At 34.9% G+C, this 18,624-nt stretch overlaps 1 protein-coding gene across 3 annotated transcripts in view; it reads left to right on the top strand.

The window, feature by feature from the left end:
• Positions 1 to 13,822, top strand: part of ACVR1C (activin A receptor type 1C) — a 38,753-nt gene extending 24,931 nt beyond the window's left edge. For 2 of the 3 annotated variants that reach the window (XM_061200453.1, XM_061200442.1), the window contains 6 exons: positions 480 to 710; positions 3,297 to 3,464; positions 4,806 to 4,962; positions 6,651 to 6,775; positions 9,259 to 9,389; positions 13,697 to 13,822. In XM_061200453.1, coding sequence (XP_061056436.1) covers positions 480 to 710; positions 3,297 to 3,464; positions 4,806 to 4,962; positions 6,651 to 6,775; positions 9,259 to 9,389; positions 13,697 to 13,822 — 938 coding nt within the window. The remainder of the gene's footprint in view (positions 1 to 479; positions 711 to 3,296; positions 3,465 to 4,805; positions 4,963 to 6,650; positions 6,776 to 9,258; positions 9,390 to 13,696) is intronic. The other variant, XM_061200462.1, reaches the window with a different exon arrangement.
• Positions 13,823 to 18,624: the final 4,802 nt, after the last annotated feature.

Raw genomic sequence — 18,624 nt, 5'->3', positions numbered from 1 at the left:
GCCTCACTTCATCATTGAATTCGATTCTTCACTTTCCAATTTTAACTTGGTTTTTAAAAAAATTCATAAAGAATTCTCTGCATTCTTGGTTGTACTAGGAATCATATATTTTATTTTAGGGGCTAACAACTTATGCTTTTTAACTTTTGTGTATTTAGTAAACTGACTGACTTCAATGTGCAAATCAGAGAGATTTGCAACAATTTTGGAAAATTAGATATCTGCAGTGGCAGGCTATATTCAAGAAATTTTTATTTGTGAATATGAGAAGAGAAATCATAGTAAGAATTTGGAGCATTTTTTGAGCATGCTTTGACTAAATTAAAGTTTGGTATAATGGTGCTTATTTCTTCAAAATCAGTAAAATTACTAAAGTGGTTAAATGTTTGCTTTTTTATGTGAAAATAATGGTCATCATGACAGTTGTTTTCTGGCAATTACTTGTTTTTAATCATCAATTTCATCTTTTCTTTGGTTAGGTCTGCCTCTATTGGTTCAAAGAACAATTGCAAGGACGATTGTACTTCAGGAAATAGTAGGAAAAGGTAGATTTGGTGAGGTCTGGCACGGAAGATGGTGCGGGGAAGATGTGGCTGTGAAAATATTCTCCTCCAGAGATGAAAGGTCATGGTTTCGAGAGGCAGAAATTTATCAGACCGTTATGCTGAGACATGAAAACATCCTTGGCTTCATTGCTGCTGACAACAAAGGTATTTTCAATCTAATTGGGTCCAGCAAATAAAATGTTATGTCCACTATCAGAGGAGAATAAATAATCTCTTTGTTTTAATAAAATCTACGTAAGAGTCTGATTTCTTTTTTGAGGAAAGAAAATGCTTTCCTCTTCTCCACAGATAAATGTGCAATAAATGTAAAATAAAGCAGGGTAGACGAGTGATATGAAGTCATGATGACACTATAGCCAGCTTGATATTTAAAATATTTGGTGACTGGTATGGCACAGGAACTAACCAACCAGAACAGAAGCTTCAACTGGAACAGAGTCCTGGGAGAACCCTGCCATGCTAGGTTTTATCCCTTTAGTTGCTGGGTCATAAAAAGATATGGAGGCATCTTGGGGGTTCAGGAGTTGCTTTGGGTGTCTAGGGCAAAGGAATACCATTGGACGTTTTGAATAGCAGCTGTTAATTAAACAGGACAGAAATATTTCAATATTTTGATAACTGGTACAAATTTACCAATGAATGATAGTTGAATATTCATCTTTGTTAGGACTATACTTTCATCTGTACAACAGACCTCAACTCCAGGACTCTAGTTTTCTATGAACATTATTAGAATGGTGGCAAGCAAGATAATTTTAGTGAAATTAATGTACTTTGAGTATGGTTTATATCGTGAGGTTTAACATTAACAACCCCAAATAATACTGCTTTATGATATTTGTGGAATAAGACAGACCATCAACTTTTTGGTATTTAAATCAATAGTCATAAAATTTTGTGTATATGCCCAGTAATCAGGGACTGGATATAGAGTCTGTGGATTACCTATGCTCTCTTTCTTCTTTTTGCATACCTTTTACTCATTTAGCTGTGCAACAGTTCCCTTAAAGGGAAACAGGGAACAAAGGAGAGCAAAACTTGATCCAGTCAATTATTTTTTTATTTGAATCAGTAAGACTCATGAAGAACTTTGGAGAGGTGGAGATTGTAACCTCTATCTAGCCACAAATTATCAGTGGCTATCAGAAAGCTACCATTACCTAGGAAAGTTTAAAATCTATGGTTATTTCTATTTAATATAAGCTTGATCATGAAAGTATTTGATTAATTAGATGGCCAAAGAGAAGCTTAGTGTTATTATACATTTTGGCCATAGTTATGTTTGCTGATGATTTGTCTTTTCTGATTTGCCAGGGAGAAACTGAATAAAGCCAAGTAAAGCCAGGGAGAAACTGAGCTTAAAAAAGAAAAACGTTCTTTCCAAATTCTTAACTATACTATTGAAAATGAAACATTTCTTATTAAGATCTTAAGAACTTTTACTTTTTCTTCGTAACATTGAGCTAAAATATCTACTGGTTAGCTTAATTCGCAATGTTATGAAAGCAGTAATGACTGCCGTTATATGGATCATCCTGATAGAGCTAATTTAATCATGACATTTATTGGATTATAAAACAATATGCACAAGAAAGATCACCCTTGATTGTCTCTTCTTCAGTTTAACTGGTCTACTTGTGTCAATGGCTTGTCAGTGGCTTTGACTCCAAGTGGTCTCTAACATCACTTTCATTTTCATGCATTTCTATATCTTTTGCAACATTTACAGTTTCATTCTTTAGTTTAGTCAACTGTCTGACAAAGACATTGATACGAGAGGGCAAAGATAGCCACTGGTGTTAAGCAGGGAGAGAGGTGTAAGTGTTAGTTTTATATGTGGTCAGTTTATTAGTGAACTTTATCATGTTATGTTGATTTTTGCATTCCTAGGAAACGTTATCACTACCTGGATTTGGAAATTAAATACTTGGATAACCAGGAGCTCTTGTACATAAAGCACTAGGTACAAAAATTCCTTAGCAAATGTTCTTTAATTACAGTTCCCTTTCACTGAGGATCAAAACTGGTCAGGACTTCCCAGGGCTATTGTAGACATCTGATTCTGAAAGCTAAAGCTAAGTCTAGGGACTCTAATACCTAGAGAAATTTTAGGCTAATTTCTCTTCTGCTAAAAATCTTTTATAAACTGGATTAGCCTTTGGTTAAATAAGGTAAATTATTTGAAAAGTTCTAGTAATTGTGTTTGGCACTTATATTAAGCTTTGAGGGAAATCATAAACTTCATATTTTGAATGGTGAATAATATGAACATCCTTGGAATGTTAGAGCTTTTATGATAGTAATAATACTTTGTGTAAATTTGTTATATTTCTGTTTTTTATTGGTACAATCTTTCTTAAAAGCTCAAGAATAATTTATAGCACAACGCTGAGCCTACATGCATCTCTCAGTCGTTTCTCCCATAATGTGGTTGCTATTACCAGCACGTATTGATATAGAGGGAATAAGAAAGGAGTAGTTCAGTTGGTAGAATCACTGCCTCACAGCTTCCTATAGCGATGATGGGTACATGTAACAGGTTCTAATATATCAATAGGAATTCGTTGAGAATTTTCAGCCTACTAACTTGGACTGTAAGTATTATCACTGAAAGAATTAACTTTGCTTTGTTAACAACACAGATTTGCTTTAAACACTGACATTTGTTAAAAGCTTTTGGCTTCTTTCTCAACATAAACTTACAGCAACAAAATAACTTTTTCCTGTTAGATAATGGAACTTGGACTCAACTTTGGCTTGTCTCTGAATATCATGAACAGGGCTCCTTATATGACTATTTGAATAGAAACATAGTGACAGTGGCTGGAATGATCAAACTGGCACTTTCAATAGCTAGTGGTCTGGCCCACCTTCATATGGAGATTGTTGGTACACAAGGTATGTATTTTCTTTCTAATTTTTTTTCTCCTTGAATATGAGGATAGAAACACTAAGTTGTATTTTAGTGTTCAGCTGTGTTTTAGTTTATTACAAACAATTATCAAATGTAAAGAAACACTAAAGGTATTTTATAAAGCTGAAGATTTTGTCATGATATAGCCAACTCTCATCTACATACTTGTCATTTTGTATACTATCCATAATAATATTTTTATTCCTAGTGGCTCTATCTTTGCTATTTACCATATGTACCTGAGAGATCTTGCTTTGGTGGCAAATGCTCTATTTTCAGAGAATACAAATGATTTAACTGTTTACCTTTGATAATTAAAATAATTAGAAAGGGTTATTCTGACCTTAAAAGAATACTTATATATCATGTACTTGAACGCCAAATAATACACACTGTCTCGTCTGTTTATTGAGTTAATAGAGAATTGGCTCTAGAAAGTCAGTCTAGTCACCGCAGTGCTTCTCAGATTTGGAGTCATGATCCCTTTAAACTCTTAAAGATTATTGAGGACCCCCAAAAGTTTGTATATGTGGGTTATATCTATTAATATTTACTATATTAGAAACTAAAATTGAGAAATTTTAAAGTATTTATTAATTTACTTAAAGTACAATAATTAACCAATTACATATTAAAATAAATGACATAATTTTTTAAAGTTACATAATTTTTGTAGTACAAAAGCCAATCTAGCTAAAATAATGCCATTTTACACTTTTGCAAATCTCCTTAATGTCTGGATTTTCATACCTGTTCTTCATTCAGTCTGTCCCAGTATGTCGTTTTTGGTTGAAGTATGTGAAGAAAATGTGACATCACACAGATATGTAGTTGGAAAAGAGCCTTAAGGACCCCCAGGGATCTTTGGGCCACATTTGAGAACTGCCAGTGTAGGGTGGTAGAAGTTTGAAACTTATTTTGTAAGAGAATATTTGCTATGTTCTTATGTGGACGTAGCAATGCTAACACTTTCCCTACTTATTCAGCAAATATTTACTAGTGGTTACTAAATGTCACCTAGTGTTCTAAGCATTGGAGGCATGGTGATGAGTAAGACATAGCCACTGCCCTTATGTAGCCTACAGTCTAGTTGGGAGGGACAGATAATGCATATGAATGACTAAGATAATTTAGATAGTGATAAGGGCTATGAAGAAGGTAAAATGGGATAGTCTGATGGAGAATGACTTGGAATGTAGAATGGAGATCAGGGAAGACCATTCTTAGAAGATAACATTTGAGCCAAGTCTTCAAGATGACTCCTTTCAGAGAGGTTCAATCTCCAGTAATGAAAAAAGTGAATATGTTTACCTTATGCTTCATAGGTAAACCTGCTATTGCTCATCGAGATATAAAATCAAAGAATATCTTAGTGAAAAAATGTGAAACTTGTGCCATAGCAGACTTAGGGTTGGCTGTGAAGCATGATTCAATACTGAACGCTATTGACATACCTCAGAATCCTAAAGTAGGAACCAAAAGGTAAGATAACTTACTTTGGTAGCATACTGAGACTTATGACTGCCCCATAAACATGAATGCCTGGGATATGTGTATAGGGAGGTGGGTGGCAGATTCAAAGTGGGAAATCATTAGGCCCAAGAAAGCAAGAAGTCTTCTCTGGGTCACCGAGAAATCAGCGGCACAATGGTTATAAAGCAAGAGGAGTTGGCATTTGGTCATATAGAAAGTAGCTATTTGTGTGGGGAGTCCAGTGGAAAGGAATGGTGGAAGTGATGGTGATAGATTATTTTTAGTGTGCCACATCTGAGAATAGTTTTCCTACAGAGAGGAGGAAAAAAATGTTAGCAGTGTATAGCTCCTCCAAAGCCTTTATATCAAGACTTCGTAAATGAACTGAAACTCAGGGCTAGTTCTATACATTCAGGTCCTAACAACAGATATAGAATCAATACACTGAACTAGATAGATGAGGGACTCTATATAATATTCTCTCAATATTTAAAAATATTATGTAACATATTTACCTATAGTTGTACTTATCCTTATGTCTCCCCAGTTGATGTGTATTAAGGTAATATGAGTTTGGACACAATTCTCACTTTCAAGGAACAGAATCTCTGAAAGTTAAGAACAAGCATGATTTATATAGAGCATACCACACGTATGTCAGGACAGGCCCATTAGTAATGGGATTCCTGGTGTTTTCTTATTATAGCCAGACTGTGGCCATATGGCCAGCATACTTCCGTTTCCTTTCATTTGAATTTCAGGATCTGTGCTACTTTGGCATAATTCCAGGTTTCTTGACCTTGAAATCAGAAATAACCAAAACACTTTTCCTGGAGTTGTTAAAGGCCCTTGAGAGTAGAGAATTTCTAAGCTGGTATAGTTGGCCTACAAGCCATATTTGAGTTTCCAGGCCAGTCCCTCTGAGTCCTTCACTTTGTTCCCTGGGAGACTTTAATGGGGCCCCAGAAACACTTCAGGACATTTATTCAGACTGGGCAGCCCTAAGGGACCTCTTCTTTTTTTCCTTTAAAAAGCAAGTTTTAACTTGTCCTTCAGGGAAACCTGGGATGCTGGATTCCTTCAGAGAATCTAAAGCTTTTAAAAGATTAGGGAGAGTATTGCATCCTCACCTCAATATTCTGAGAAATCCTCGAAATATCCCTAGGACAGCTAGGCTCAGTCAGGCCCCAGGGACTGTAGAATTTTTGATTTAGTCCTATTCCAGCAAGGCTGTAATTTTATTGGAGCCAATATATAATATGAATATATGTCTTGGAGCCAATGTATAATAACACTGTTCATTCAGAGCAAGTATTTGTGGAGTGATGCTGAGCACTGAGTTGGAGTACTGGGCCCACCATGATGAATAGGACGTACTCCTTGCCCTCAAGGAGCTTTCTTGGCTCCAAACTACTGGAAATTGAGTTCCATCTTTCCTATTGAGTGCTTTCCAAGTATTTGGCTCCTGGCCCAGAGGCTTTAACGCTAGGATGATCTCTAGGTCTATTTAAAATGTTTTTAAAATTATCGTTCAATAAGTGTATTATTTAATTTTATTCTATTATAGTGGCTCAGATCAACCTGTAAATTTGATGTAAACTGCCTTAACATATTGTATATCAGGATTTATTAACATTGTGTTTTACTGGACTGCTATAAAATCATACACAGAATCTGAAGTGTGCATGTTTTTTAAGGTACATGGCTCCTGAAATGCTTGATGATACAATAAATGTGAATATCTTCGAGTCCTTCAAACGAGCTGACATCTATTCTGTTGGTCTGGTTTACTGGGAAATAGCCCGGAGGTGTTCAGTCGGAGGTAAGATTTTGGAAATATTCTTTGTGTCTGCCTTTCCTTGATGCTCTAATTCAATGCACTATATTGAATCGTTTCTAAATATTTAAGAGATTACCTTTTGGCGATATCTTTCCAGTGGCAAAAGTGGAGCATTTTGAACAGAACGGAGATTTTAGGTTGTGATTACCGCTTAGTTCTCCTGATAATTCTGATTTCCATAATAATACTTTGCAAAGCACGTGAAAATCTTCTTCTTTGAGCTGTATTCCTATTTTATATCAGAAATTAAACCCAAGGAAACTAAATGACTTGCCAAGGCCGCAGGACTTAAATGGAAGTCTTCTGGTTCTCAGGCTTTTCTTGTTCATTTCTTTCCGGTGATGATGAATGTGTGGGGATTAAAGTGGAGGGCAGAGGCAAGCAAAGTAACTTCCTGACTCCACTGCTCCCAGCAGTTTAGAGATTAATAGGAAGATTAGAGATTAAGAGGAAGAATTTGGGAAGATGAAGCCCTGTAAATGCAGTCTGATGGAGTTGTTTCATCAGTGGAGAAAAGTTAAATCCTGGTAGAAAATGATTTAGATTTTTCAGTTTCAAGTGAGACAGACTTAGTCCTAAACCTTGGTTTAGCAACTTCCTGAATGTCTGACTTTAAGTGAGTTATATGGTCTCACTTTCCTCATCTGTAAAATGAAGATAATAAAACTGACCTCTTGGGCTTTAAGGGTTTAATGGACTAATTCAATTAATTCATGTGAAGCTTTTTGTATAGAGCCTGCTCATAGTAAACGTTCAATGAAAGAACTGTCATTATTAAACCACTGTCAGTTTTTGCATTTTGTATTGATGTCATTTTGCCTTACATCAATCTCATTTTTAAAAAAATGAAAAGCTTAAAAGCTTAAAATTATATTTGAATGAGAAAACATGCTTTCCCCCCTTTTATTCCTAGGTTAGGTAATAAAATATTCAGGAAGATGAAACTATTCATAGAAGCAATAGACTTAGAGTGGTGCAGAAAAGGAACATGGACACTGGAATCCCCAAGCCTGGGATCGAGTTCCAGATCTGCCACTTACTAGCTATGTGACCTTGAGAAAATTCATGACACTCTTTGTGCCTCAGTTTCCTGATTCTGTAAAAATGGGATAATATGGTACTTTCTTTAGTCAGTGCTTTTGAGGAATAATTAGTTAAAACATGTAAAGGGCTTAGGAAGGTGCTTGGTAAATAGCAAGATTCAAACATGTTATTATTTTTTTAAATTTCATACTGATATTTGTCTAGATTTGCTTTTAGATTTTTTTTTTTTTTTAAAGTATTTGTTTATTTATTTATTTATGGCTGTGTTGGGTCTTCGTTTCTGTGCGAGGGCTTTCTCTAGTTGTGGCAAGCGGGGGCCACTCTTCATCGCGGTGCGCGGGCCTCTCACTATCGCGGCCTCTCTTGTTGCGGAGCACAGGCTCCAGACGCGCAGGCTCAGTAATTGTGGCTCACGGGCCCAGCTGCTCCGCGGCACGTGGGATCTTCCCAGACCAGGGCTCGAACCCGTGTCCCCTGCATTGGCAGGCAGATTCTCAACCACTGTGCCACCAGGGAAGCCCTGCTTTTAGATTTTTGTCCTTAAATTTTCTTCAACAGTTGAAATAGTAATTTAGTTAACATGATTTGAATTTCATTTTCTAAATTATGCCAATCTTAAATATTTAAATTAAAAGGACTCTAGTTTAATTCAATTGATTCTGTAAGGAAATTCTTGAACTCAAGTAACATTCTGATAATTAAGGTCAAATCTTTGTCTATTATTTGAGACTCTTTAAATATTAACCTTCACGTTGAACTGTTCATCTTCAAATACCTTTTGCCATTTCTCTGGAACATTCTCAGATGTAGTAGCTATAAAATCCAAATGTAAAAAACTCAGCTCTTAAAAGATTGCTTAACAATTTTCAAAAAGAGAAAGCTATTGTGTTTTGAAAAGGAGAAATATACTTCATTCATGGAGAAATATATGTCATTCACAGATCAGTGAGGCTTGCTATAAATTTTGTAATTAGGTATTACTTCTGAATTGCACAATGGCATTTTATGTAAATCAAAATTTACATAATTTTCATAATATAAAATTATATTTTTATAATTATTAAAAGTTATGTAAATGTAACATAATATTTTATATAAAATTGTATATGTAAAATGTATAATTATATAAAATTATATATTTTGTACAGTAATTACATATACTTTTGTCTCATATAACTTATTTAATTATCAAAATTATATAAATTTTCATAATATAAAATTTCATAAACTTATATAACTATTCAACTTAGTGCTTTAAACTTATATCTTTGGTTTTACAATGATATATAATTTTAATAAGCCTGATTTTCCAGTTTTCCAGGGTACCACTTGTGCCTAGAAAACTTAATTAGTATTATTTTGAAATAAACATCTTTGTTTATTATTCACACTGGGAAATTTATTACACAACTTTTTTATAGGAATTGTTGAGGAGTACCAGTTGCCTTATTATGACATGGTGCCTTCAGATCCCTCAATAGAGGAAATGAGGAAGGTTGTCTGTGACCAGAAGTTCCGACCAAGTATCCCAAACCAGTGGCAAAGCTGCGAAGTAAGGCTATGTTCTTATGTATATTTTTCCATTATAATTTTGAGGTAAGTATCAGGGTGGATTTTCAGAGACCATAGTCCTTCTCTTTATCTAGGCATCCTATTCATTTCATGTATGTAGGTATATGTCTTCGTATAAGCTTCAGAAGGATTTTATTCCCTTTAGCTGTCAGTATCATAATGCTAAGTTATGTGGCAGGAACAACCTTGACATCCCAGTGACTTCACACAAGACTTTATTTCTTGCTATGCCAAGTCCCCTACAGGTTAGGCAACTTTCATTGGAATCTGTGCTCCCTGTGGTGATTCAGTAATCCAGGTGACTTTGATCTTGCGATGCTGCTATCTCAACACATAGTTTCCAGAGGTCTAGATCAGGAGAAGAGAGGAGCTGGAGGGTCACACACTGGCTCTCTAATACTTTGGCTCAAGTGACACATTTCATTTCCACCCATGGTTCATAGACCAGAACGAGTCACACAGTCCCATCCAGCTGGAAGGGAGCTGGGAATGTCGGGAACACAGGCATATTCGGTGGGTAGTCAATGTCTGTGCTACACAGAGTATTACAATTTCAGTCATCCTTAGAGTCAATAAATTATTCCTAATCCCTAACTTGCTGAAGTTTGAGTTTATTCTCTTCCATCAGAAAAGCTTCCCCACGGCAGGGACCGTTGTTGTTTATCTCCTCATCTTGAACCACACATGTAGTAACCATCATAGAGCAGACATATTGCAATGTTTGTTCTGCCTGTGCGAAGAGAGAGATTTCTCTAGCTCCCACAGGAAGTAGAAGGGAAGGTGGAGGAAAGACTATAAATCATGTAACTAGTTCCACAACTATTTTAATGATTTAATCTCCCCCATCCCAATTATGACTGTTTGTCTTCTGCCATATTTAAATGTAATGCTTGAGGCGATTTTTTAGGTGACATCTTTTTAGTTTTGGCTCTGTCATATGTCATATCTTATACAGTTACTTTTTTCCTCATTTTTCCTCTCCTTCATGTTTCACTCAACTCGTTTCCTATTTAAGGCAAGATTTATGTCCTGATATTTCTATTTTGTGTAGACAGCTTACCTACATGCTCATTTTAGAAGCAGAATTTGAGGCATTTATAAGCAAATTGAAATTAAATTAAAATTTTTTCTGATATTAACCATTTCATGCATATGAGAGGATATTAACATATATGTAAAGTTATATATAAAGATAATAGAATTCATGACCAAGTTTAAAAAATAGAACACTTCCAATACCTTTGAAGACTCCTCACCCCTCTGAGAGGCTACTATTATAACTAATCATTTTATTATTGCTTTGCTTCTCTTTAAAATTTAGCCATACATATATATATATATGTATATATATATATGTATGTGTATATGGCTAACTTTTGTTTATTTGTGAAATATATTAATGACACTTACTATAGATATTCTTCTTAATTTTTTTTTTACTTTACCTTATATATGTATAGCTATAATCTGTTTATTTTCATATCTGTGTAGTATTCCATTGTATGGCTATAGCACAATTTCTTTTTTTCACTCTACTGTTGATTGTCACATGTGTGATTTTTAGTTTCTTTTAAAACAATACTGCTGTGTGTGTGTGTGTGTAAAAATTATTTCTTTAGGGTATAAAACTATAGATTCTTTTGGAGTACCTACACAGATGATCATATCCCCAAATAATGAGAGTTCGGGACTCATACCTTTCTTATTGCAGTTTCTAGGACTTCCAGTATAATGTTGTGTGAAAGTTATGATACTTTTGCTCCTTAAAACTTTGCATGTCTTACCTTTGACACCTTTTTTTATATTAGTTTTGTTTTTTATTGTTTGTTTTGGTTTTGGGGTTTTTGTTTTCTTTTTTTAATTTTCTTTGTTTTTTGTTCTGATTCTGTGAAAAATGCCATTTGTTTGTTTTGTTTTGTTTTAAATATACTCTTGCTTTTTACTTATGTTTAGACTTTTCTCTTTGCTTTTTAAAATGTACTTTATTTTTTAAATATTTTATATCATTTAATTCTAGCATCTAATGTTTTGATAGGTTTGATTTTCCTGTTTGTTGTTTTGACTAACTCTTGCTTATGATACTTTATTTCCTCATCTTGTGAATTTTCACTATGAGCTCAGGCTTACTGCAACATTTTAAGGCTAAGGTTTGATTTTTTTCTTTACCAAGATCAAAGATTTAGACAATTTTCTTCACAAAGTTCCTTCTAAGACCAATTCATCCTTACAGTCTGGACTTTGTAAATGTCTTGGTCTGACACCTTCTGTGTGCTTTGGGCTGTATTTCCTGTCTTTCACATGTGGTCCATCAATTCTGAAATTCTAGACTGTGAGATCAGCAGATACCATCAGAGCAACGCCTTGCTTCAGTGGTTTCTTATACCTCTCTGGATTCATGCATTCTCATTGTTTTCCCCTCTGAGTATTTATCTTATTTATTTACCAGTTCACTTATACTGATTTTTTTTAATTCAAAATTTTTGATATTAGTACTTAGATCATTATTTTATTGTGGCATAATTTACATATGATAAAATGAATAAATCTTAGTATACAGTTTGATGACTTAAAAAAAAAATGTATACGTGTGTACTTACCATGCAGAGCAACATAGGGAATTTCCAACCCATCCCTTATCCATTTTTGTCTTTCATGTCCTTTCTTAGAATATTTTAAAAGATAGTCATTCTACCATATTCCCAGAATTTTCAATTAAAAGAGGATCAATAGCCTCCCTCTATAGGATTAATATCTGTGTTTTGACAGGATTTTTAAAAATATTTAAATTCCACTACAAAGATTTTAAAGAAAGTTTATGTATTCTGAAAGCCCAAGGGCAGAAATTGTTAGCTTTTTTTTATATATAACATATATAATTTCTTAATTGAAAGCATGTTATTTTCATGCAGCTTGAAGGAAGAGGAAAATTTTCATAAAATGCATACATAAAATGCATAAAAAGATTAATTATGTTTCAAAGATTACTGATCATCTCAAGAAGATAAAGCTATTCAATTGATTTCACTTACTCTAAAAGGATGTTGTGTAAGGTGGCCATATTCTCTTTCCTAAAATTACATTCAACAGAGCAGGTGGAAGACAAATAAACAACTAATCACTAAACAGAAAAGACTAAAACAAATGAAACTGGTCCATCATTTCACATTATGCTAATCAAACATGACCTTAAAAATGATAGTGTAATTCCATAAACCAAAATGCCACTGAGCAAAGGCTCCCTATCATCTCCTACAGCTACCTTCAAGGTCCACAAATGATGGCTTCAAATCATCTAGCAGATCAGTGGGCCCTGTGCCTCTGCCTGAAGCCAGAGGAGATCGCCTGGCCCCTTTCTGAGAGGAGACACCCGGCCTGTCTGAGAGGAGACACCCTGGTCTCCCTAGGAGAGGAGATGCCCTGGTCTCTGTTTGAGGGGAGACAGCCTGGGCTCTGTCTGAGGGGAGAGCCCTGGTCTTTCTATGCTAGAAGTTGACCTGGTCTCTGTCTGAGGGGAGAAACTTTTTTCTCTGTTTGAGGGGAGAGCCTGGTCTTTTTCTGAGAGAAGTCACCTTGGTCTCTGTCCATGGGGAGACTCTCTGGTCCCTCTCAGGGGAGATGCCTTAGTCCTTATCTGAGGGGAGACAGTCTGGTCCCTTTCTGAGAGGAAACGTCCTGGTCCTGGTCTGAGGGTAGATGTCCTGGTCTCTGAGAAGAGACACTCTAGTCTTTTTCTGAGAGAAGTCACCTTGGTCTCTTTCTGTGGGGAGATGCTCTGGTCCCTCTGAGGGGAGATGCCCTGGTCTCTGTCAGTGGGGAAATACCCTGGTCTTTTTCTGAGAGAAGTCACCCTGGTCTCTGTGTGTGGGCAAACACTCTGATTCCTTTCTGAGGGGAGACACCCTGGTGCCTTTATGAGGGGAGACGTCCTGGTCTTTTTCTAAGAGAAGTTCTCTGTCTGGGAGGAGAAGCCACGGTCCTTGCCTGAGGGTTGATGCCCTGGTCCGCGTCTGAGGGGAGATGCTCTGGTCCCTTTTTGTCTGGAAACGCCCTGGTCCTTGTCTGAGGGCAGATGCCCTGGTCCTTGTCTGGGGGGAGATGCCCTGTTCCTTGTCTGAGGGGAGACACCCTTGACAGGATTTTTGAAGTGATTTGGCCCTGATCTCCTTCTCATATTGATTTAAGTTTACTATTTCTGTATCAGAGCTTAGCATCGATTCCTGTGTTTGTGGTTTTTCTTCTCTCGTACTGTGTTTTGTGCTAAAGACTTTGATATTTTCTCTCTTAAAGGCACTCCGAGTCATGGGGAGAATAATGCGCGAGTGTTGGTATGCCAACGGGGCAGCCCGCCTAACCGCCCTTCGGATTAAGAAGACTATTTCTCAACTTTGTGTCAAAGAAGACTGCAAAGCCTGATGATGAGAATTGTGTTAAAAAGAAATCTCTCACATCTTTCTTTCTCATTTTTCCTTTTTATGTGAATTTTTTGGCCTTTGTTTTGTCATCGTTGCTGTTGTTCTACCTCAAAGATAATGCAGTGCAGTATTTAAGTGCCCAAAGGCACCATGAAAAAATAACTAAAGTCAAGTATGGGCTGGAGTTGACTTCATCCACTCCCCATGTTGTCTTTAATTTTATTTTGAAAAGCAACACATCAACTCGTCTTTTTATTTAAGAAACATATTACAAAAGTGTAAAATAAGCTATATGAAATAATGAAAGTTATTAAGGTTTTATTTTACTTGAATCAGGAGCACATGAATGAATAGAAAAGAAAATATAAAAGCCCATTGTTTTTTCTGAGATGAAAACACGTTTATTAAAAATGTGGACTGAAGGATGTTATATCTAAACAAAACTTTAGATCATAGAATCTGTGGTTTTCTCTCTAAACAGGATCTTTTAAAAATTAAATATTGCTCTGAACTTTAGGATACAAAACATGTAAAAGTAGTGTTGTTCAGGTGGAAGATGGAAGGGAGATCAGATCACTTCCTTGCTTTCTCCTTCCCTGTTCTTCTCCTCTTCATAATCCACCACCACAGCAGCCCCTGAGGCAAACAGTTGGAAAGTCACTAAGGTTGTTACTTTCTCTTATTTTCAAATGAGACACCTGACACCTTGAGACACTGACAGATGTCCCAAAGTCACATAGCTAGTGATAGAGCTGGCACTAGGTCCAAATCTTACGATAATCCACATGGTAGTTAGCTAGCTTCCTACTTTCCCTTTAATTCCTATAGTATTTTTTCTCCCTATGGAGAAACAACATCTTTCATGATGGAATTTGTGGTTTAGTCAAACGGAAGACTAAGTTATTTCGCAGAATCATAATGGATCGGTATGAACTCTCAGGACAATATCCACTGACATTTTCCTCATAGAAATTCCATAGTCACCCTATTTGTTAGATGAGTTTTAATGTTCTCTGAATACTTCCAGACATTAGTCAGTCATAAGGTCATAAATTGTCAGAGATGTCTTTAAGATGTATTGCAGAGGTCCCTACTACTTTTGTACATATACATTTAGAAAGAGAAGAACAGAAAAGGAAGAGGCTACTAGGGGATATTTTGAGGAAAAATTAAGAAATCTCTTAAATGAAATATAATAACCAAACCCAACCAAGGGTTATCAGTAAAGAGATATTCCCTTACCCTTTCAAAATGAGCAATGGGTACAGAAGGCTCATGATAATTTTGCTTCTCTTCTATTTCCTGTGGAGACAAAAGTGATGCATTCTGAATAATACATGGAACATTAAATATTTCCTTCAAATCTATAATTCTGCTTTGGTGAAGGAAGATTTAACATGGTATCGTTTATTGTTCTAAAACATTGTTTCCTAAACTCTGTTCCTTAGAATGCTCTTCTGAGATGATCAAAGACCAAAAGTGTTCTTTGATAGATTCTTAGAAAGTGATACCGCATATTAGCATATTATGTGCTTTGAGGAGTCTAGCAGTAAAAAAATGTTACTTGAATTTCTTTAAACTGGATTTTCCAAATTATTTGACCAATGGAACTCTTTTATAAAAAACAGGGGAAACCTTTTACTAGCCCACATTTTAGTTTCTACAAAGCATGACTTGGGTAACAGTGTTCTAAAGGATATACCTGTGTATTATCACATAGAGCACAATCTAGTGATTACACTTCATTCCACTATGGAAATCTGTTACTAAACCCATCTTCATTTGACTAGGATGAGATATCAAAGGCAAAAATCTGACAGCTGTGGTTTGCATATACCTTCATTCTCATTCATGCAATTATCCATTCATTAAAAAATGTGGGGCACTGCATATCTTCCTTGCCACAATTTTGGGTTCAACAGGGAAATTAAAAGGTGGATAGGTTCTGCCCTCAGGGATTTTAAAGTCTAATTTGGGAATGGGAACAGGGATGTGGGTGTGTAGGGGAAGTAACTTGACAAATAGGTATAATACAAGTGAGGATGTCTTGAATTCTATATGACCGTGGGTTTCAAAAATTGCTCTCAATTTCCAACACATTTAGAAAGTATCTTTATTGGTTATTGGAGACAATCTAAATTATGTAATCAATTTTTTAAAGTGCATATGGGAAGGAATTCTAAAAAGAGCTTCTGTGAAGGAGTAATCTTGCTTGTGCTTGTTACCTTGGTTTCTCATAGATTGTTTCTGCATATGTGAGAATGAAATTATTTATTTACTATGATTGTACTATAGTTTCATAAAAACAAGAGTAATATTTCCTCTTTTATTCACATATGATGGGTGAATATACTTATTTAATTTTTGAGAGAGGGTGTTTTATAATCTCCATTTTCCTTGACATTATGTTTTATAATCTATTTGAAGGTGTCCAAATATAATTCCATATTTTTACTGAGTCAACTTTCACTCTAGAGAAATCTGTACATTTTGAGATATTTTTCTTGTTTTTGTGTTTGTTAACTATAACTCCTAAATGAATAGTCTTATATTTCGATTTCCAAATGCATTTTTAAAGAAAGAGGGTAGGTTAACATAAATTATAAGAAAAAGTTACAAGTTCTAATTTTTCCTTAACTTTCAGAATGATTATAAATAGAAAATGCTCATTTACAGAACTATGATACAGTTTAGAGCATTAGGCAAATTTACTGTATATAACCTGTGCTGTTAAACTTTATATTATTTCTTTTTAATGGAGTCATTGTGTAATATTTATTTCTTTTGAATTGTGTTACAAGCAAAAAATATTCTTCTTAGGCTCAAAGTGTCAGTGTTCTTTGCTCCTTTCTAATATTTTGGCTTTGGGTATAACGTGAAGCTTGGGAAAATGCTATTTATGAAATTTCAGTACTGTATAAAGTGGTGATGGGATTTATATGCAGCATCACTTCCTTAAACTAAGGGAAACATCATTTGTTGTCAATATTTCAGCATGAACTTGTTGCCTTATAAGCTAAGCATTTAAGTGTGTAATTGGTACAGATTCTGTTGTGTGCTTTCTTCTGTCTAAAATATTTGGCATGTCACATCTAGAATTCTTAATTTATGTTCTGACTTGAAAGTTAAGTGAAATATGACTGTGTCGTGCACTATTTTAGGTATAGCACTTGCTTCTCATCTTTATACTTTCAATTAACTTTGCATTTTAAATTTCCATGATTATATGAAAATAGTAACCTGATTGCAGTGTCTGAAGACTTCAAAAACAGCTTTTATTTTAAAATGAAAATCTACAATAGATTCACTAGGTTAGACGTTCCATAAAAATTTATTATTTGTAATATTTCTACCTTAGTAGAATTATTAAATGAAACGAAAGAAAACTACTTCTACTATGCTGGAATTTTGCCACCATGTGACTTATTGGGGCAGAGAAAACTCAGGGCTATCTTAGAATTTATGCAAAAGTACCAGGGAAACTACTTAGCAAATCATCTGAAGGCAGGGAGCTCACGTTTGCCATTATAACAAGTTCAACTTAAAATTACTTAGCAGGGAATAGTTTCTGATTAATTATTTAAAATAAATACAGAAATGTAATTCATTTACAAAAATTTATTTAAAGTATGGACATTTTATTTCCCACCAGGAAATTAAGAAAGTAAAAACAGCAAATGAGTGAAGGTGATGGCAGTTGATGTCTTCAATAATTGTTCCTTTAAATAAATTTACAAGTACAACATTTTAAGTTATTTGGAAATGTTTAAGAATTAGTATCTTAAACTGGTGTCATTGTGGTTTTTGAAGAGAGTCTAAATATTTTTTCTTTTGTGAAACATATTCTTCTATGTTTGATAATGTTTTGCATTAGCTCCCTCCACAAGCTAATACTTACATGGACTTGATGCATTATTTAGTGAAGACAGTAATTCCCTTGCTCCCGAGGGCTTCTTCTAAACAGAAAAAATGTCAGTTGGATTACAAAAATTTCATTAAAATGTTAATATTAAATAGAATTTCTATAGTATAGACAATTTTTCAAAGTGTTTTAATACAAATTTTCAGATATTTGGCTTTCTTTTCTCCCTCTAGCTTTTCTTTTATGCTTCATTATTTTTCTCACCTCCTTTTAAAATATTCCCTCACTGTCTCCCAAAATTATCTTTAGTCTCTAACTAAAAAAAAAAACCAAAAACTAGCTACTATTTAACTTAATCATTTTACTATTTAGCCTTCTAATAAAGGGAGAATCCCTTCGTGGTCTAAATTATTTTAGAGGTGTCACAGACAAAAACCAAACCCAGTATTTGGGAATTGTAAAGGATGTAAGGGATTTTATAATTCAATTCCCATATTTTGTTAGATGAAGAAACTGAAGATCAGAGATTGAATGACCGCTAGTTATTAGCAGAACTAATGTGAGAAGCCAGTGGTGACACCTACCACACTGCCCTGCCACATCCAACATTTACTAATTAAAAAATAATTAGCATCCATCTACACCTACGTTGAATGTAAACTAACATGCCATTTAATGGTGATGATCAAATCCCCCTTCTCTTTTTATTTCTGCTAAAATATTCTGCTCACTCATGGTGAGATCAGTGAGAAAAACTAAAATAGGCTAAGGAAGAGTTGTAAAATAGTTGTCCAGCTAGGTAGGCGACCACTGGAGTGCTAAATAAAATTTAGAAATTGTGAGAATATAGAATTTCTTAGTGCAAGTAGTGATAAGAGATTCTTCATGACTTCTTTCTATAAGGACTCTTCTTTATATGCATTGGAGTGGGAGTGAAAGAT

Source organism: Eubalaena glacialis, chromosome 1 (genome assembly GCF_028564815.1).
Source record: "Eubalaena glacialis isolate mEubGla1 chromosome 1, mEubGla1.1.hap2.+ XY, whole genome shotgun sequence".
Taxonomy (NCBI): domain Eukaryota; kingdom Metazoa; phylum Chordata; class Mammalia; order Artiodactyla; family Balaenidae; genus Eubalaena; species Eubalaena glacialis.
This window is presented reverse-complemented; position numbering and strand designations above follow the sequence as displayed.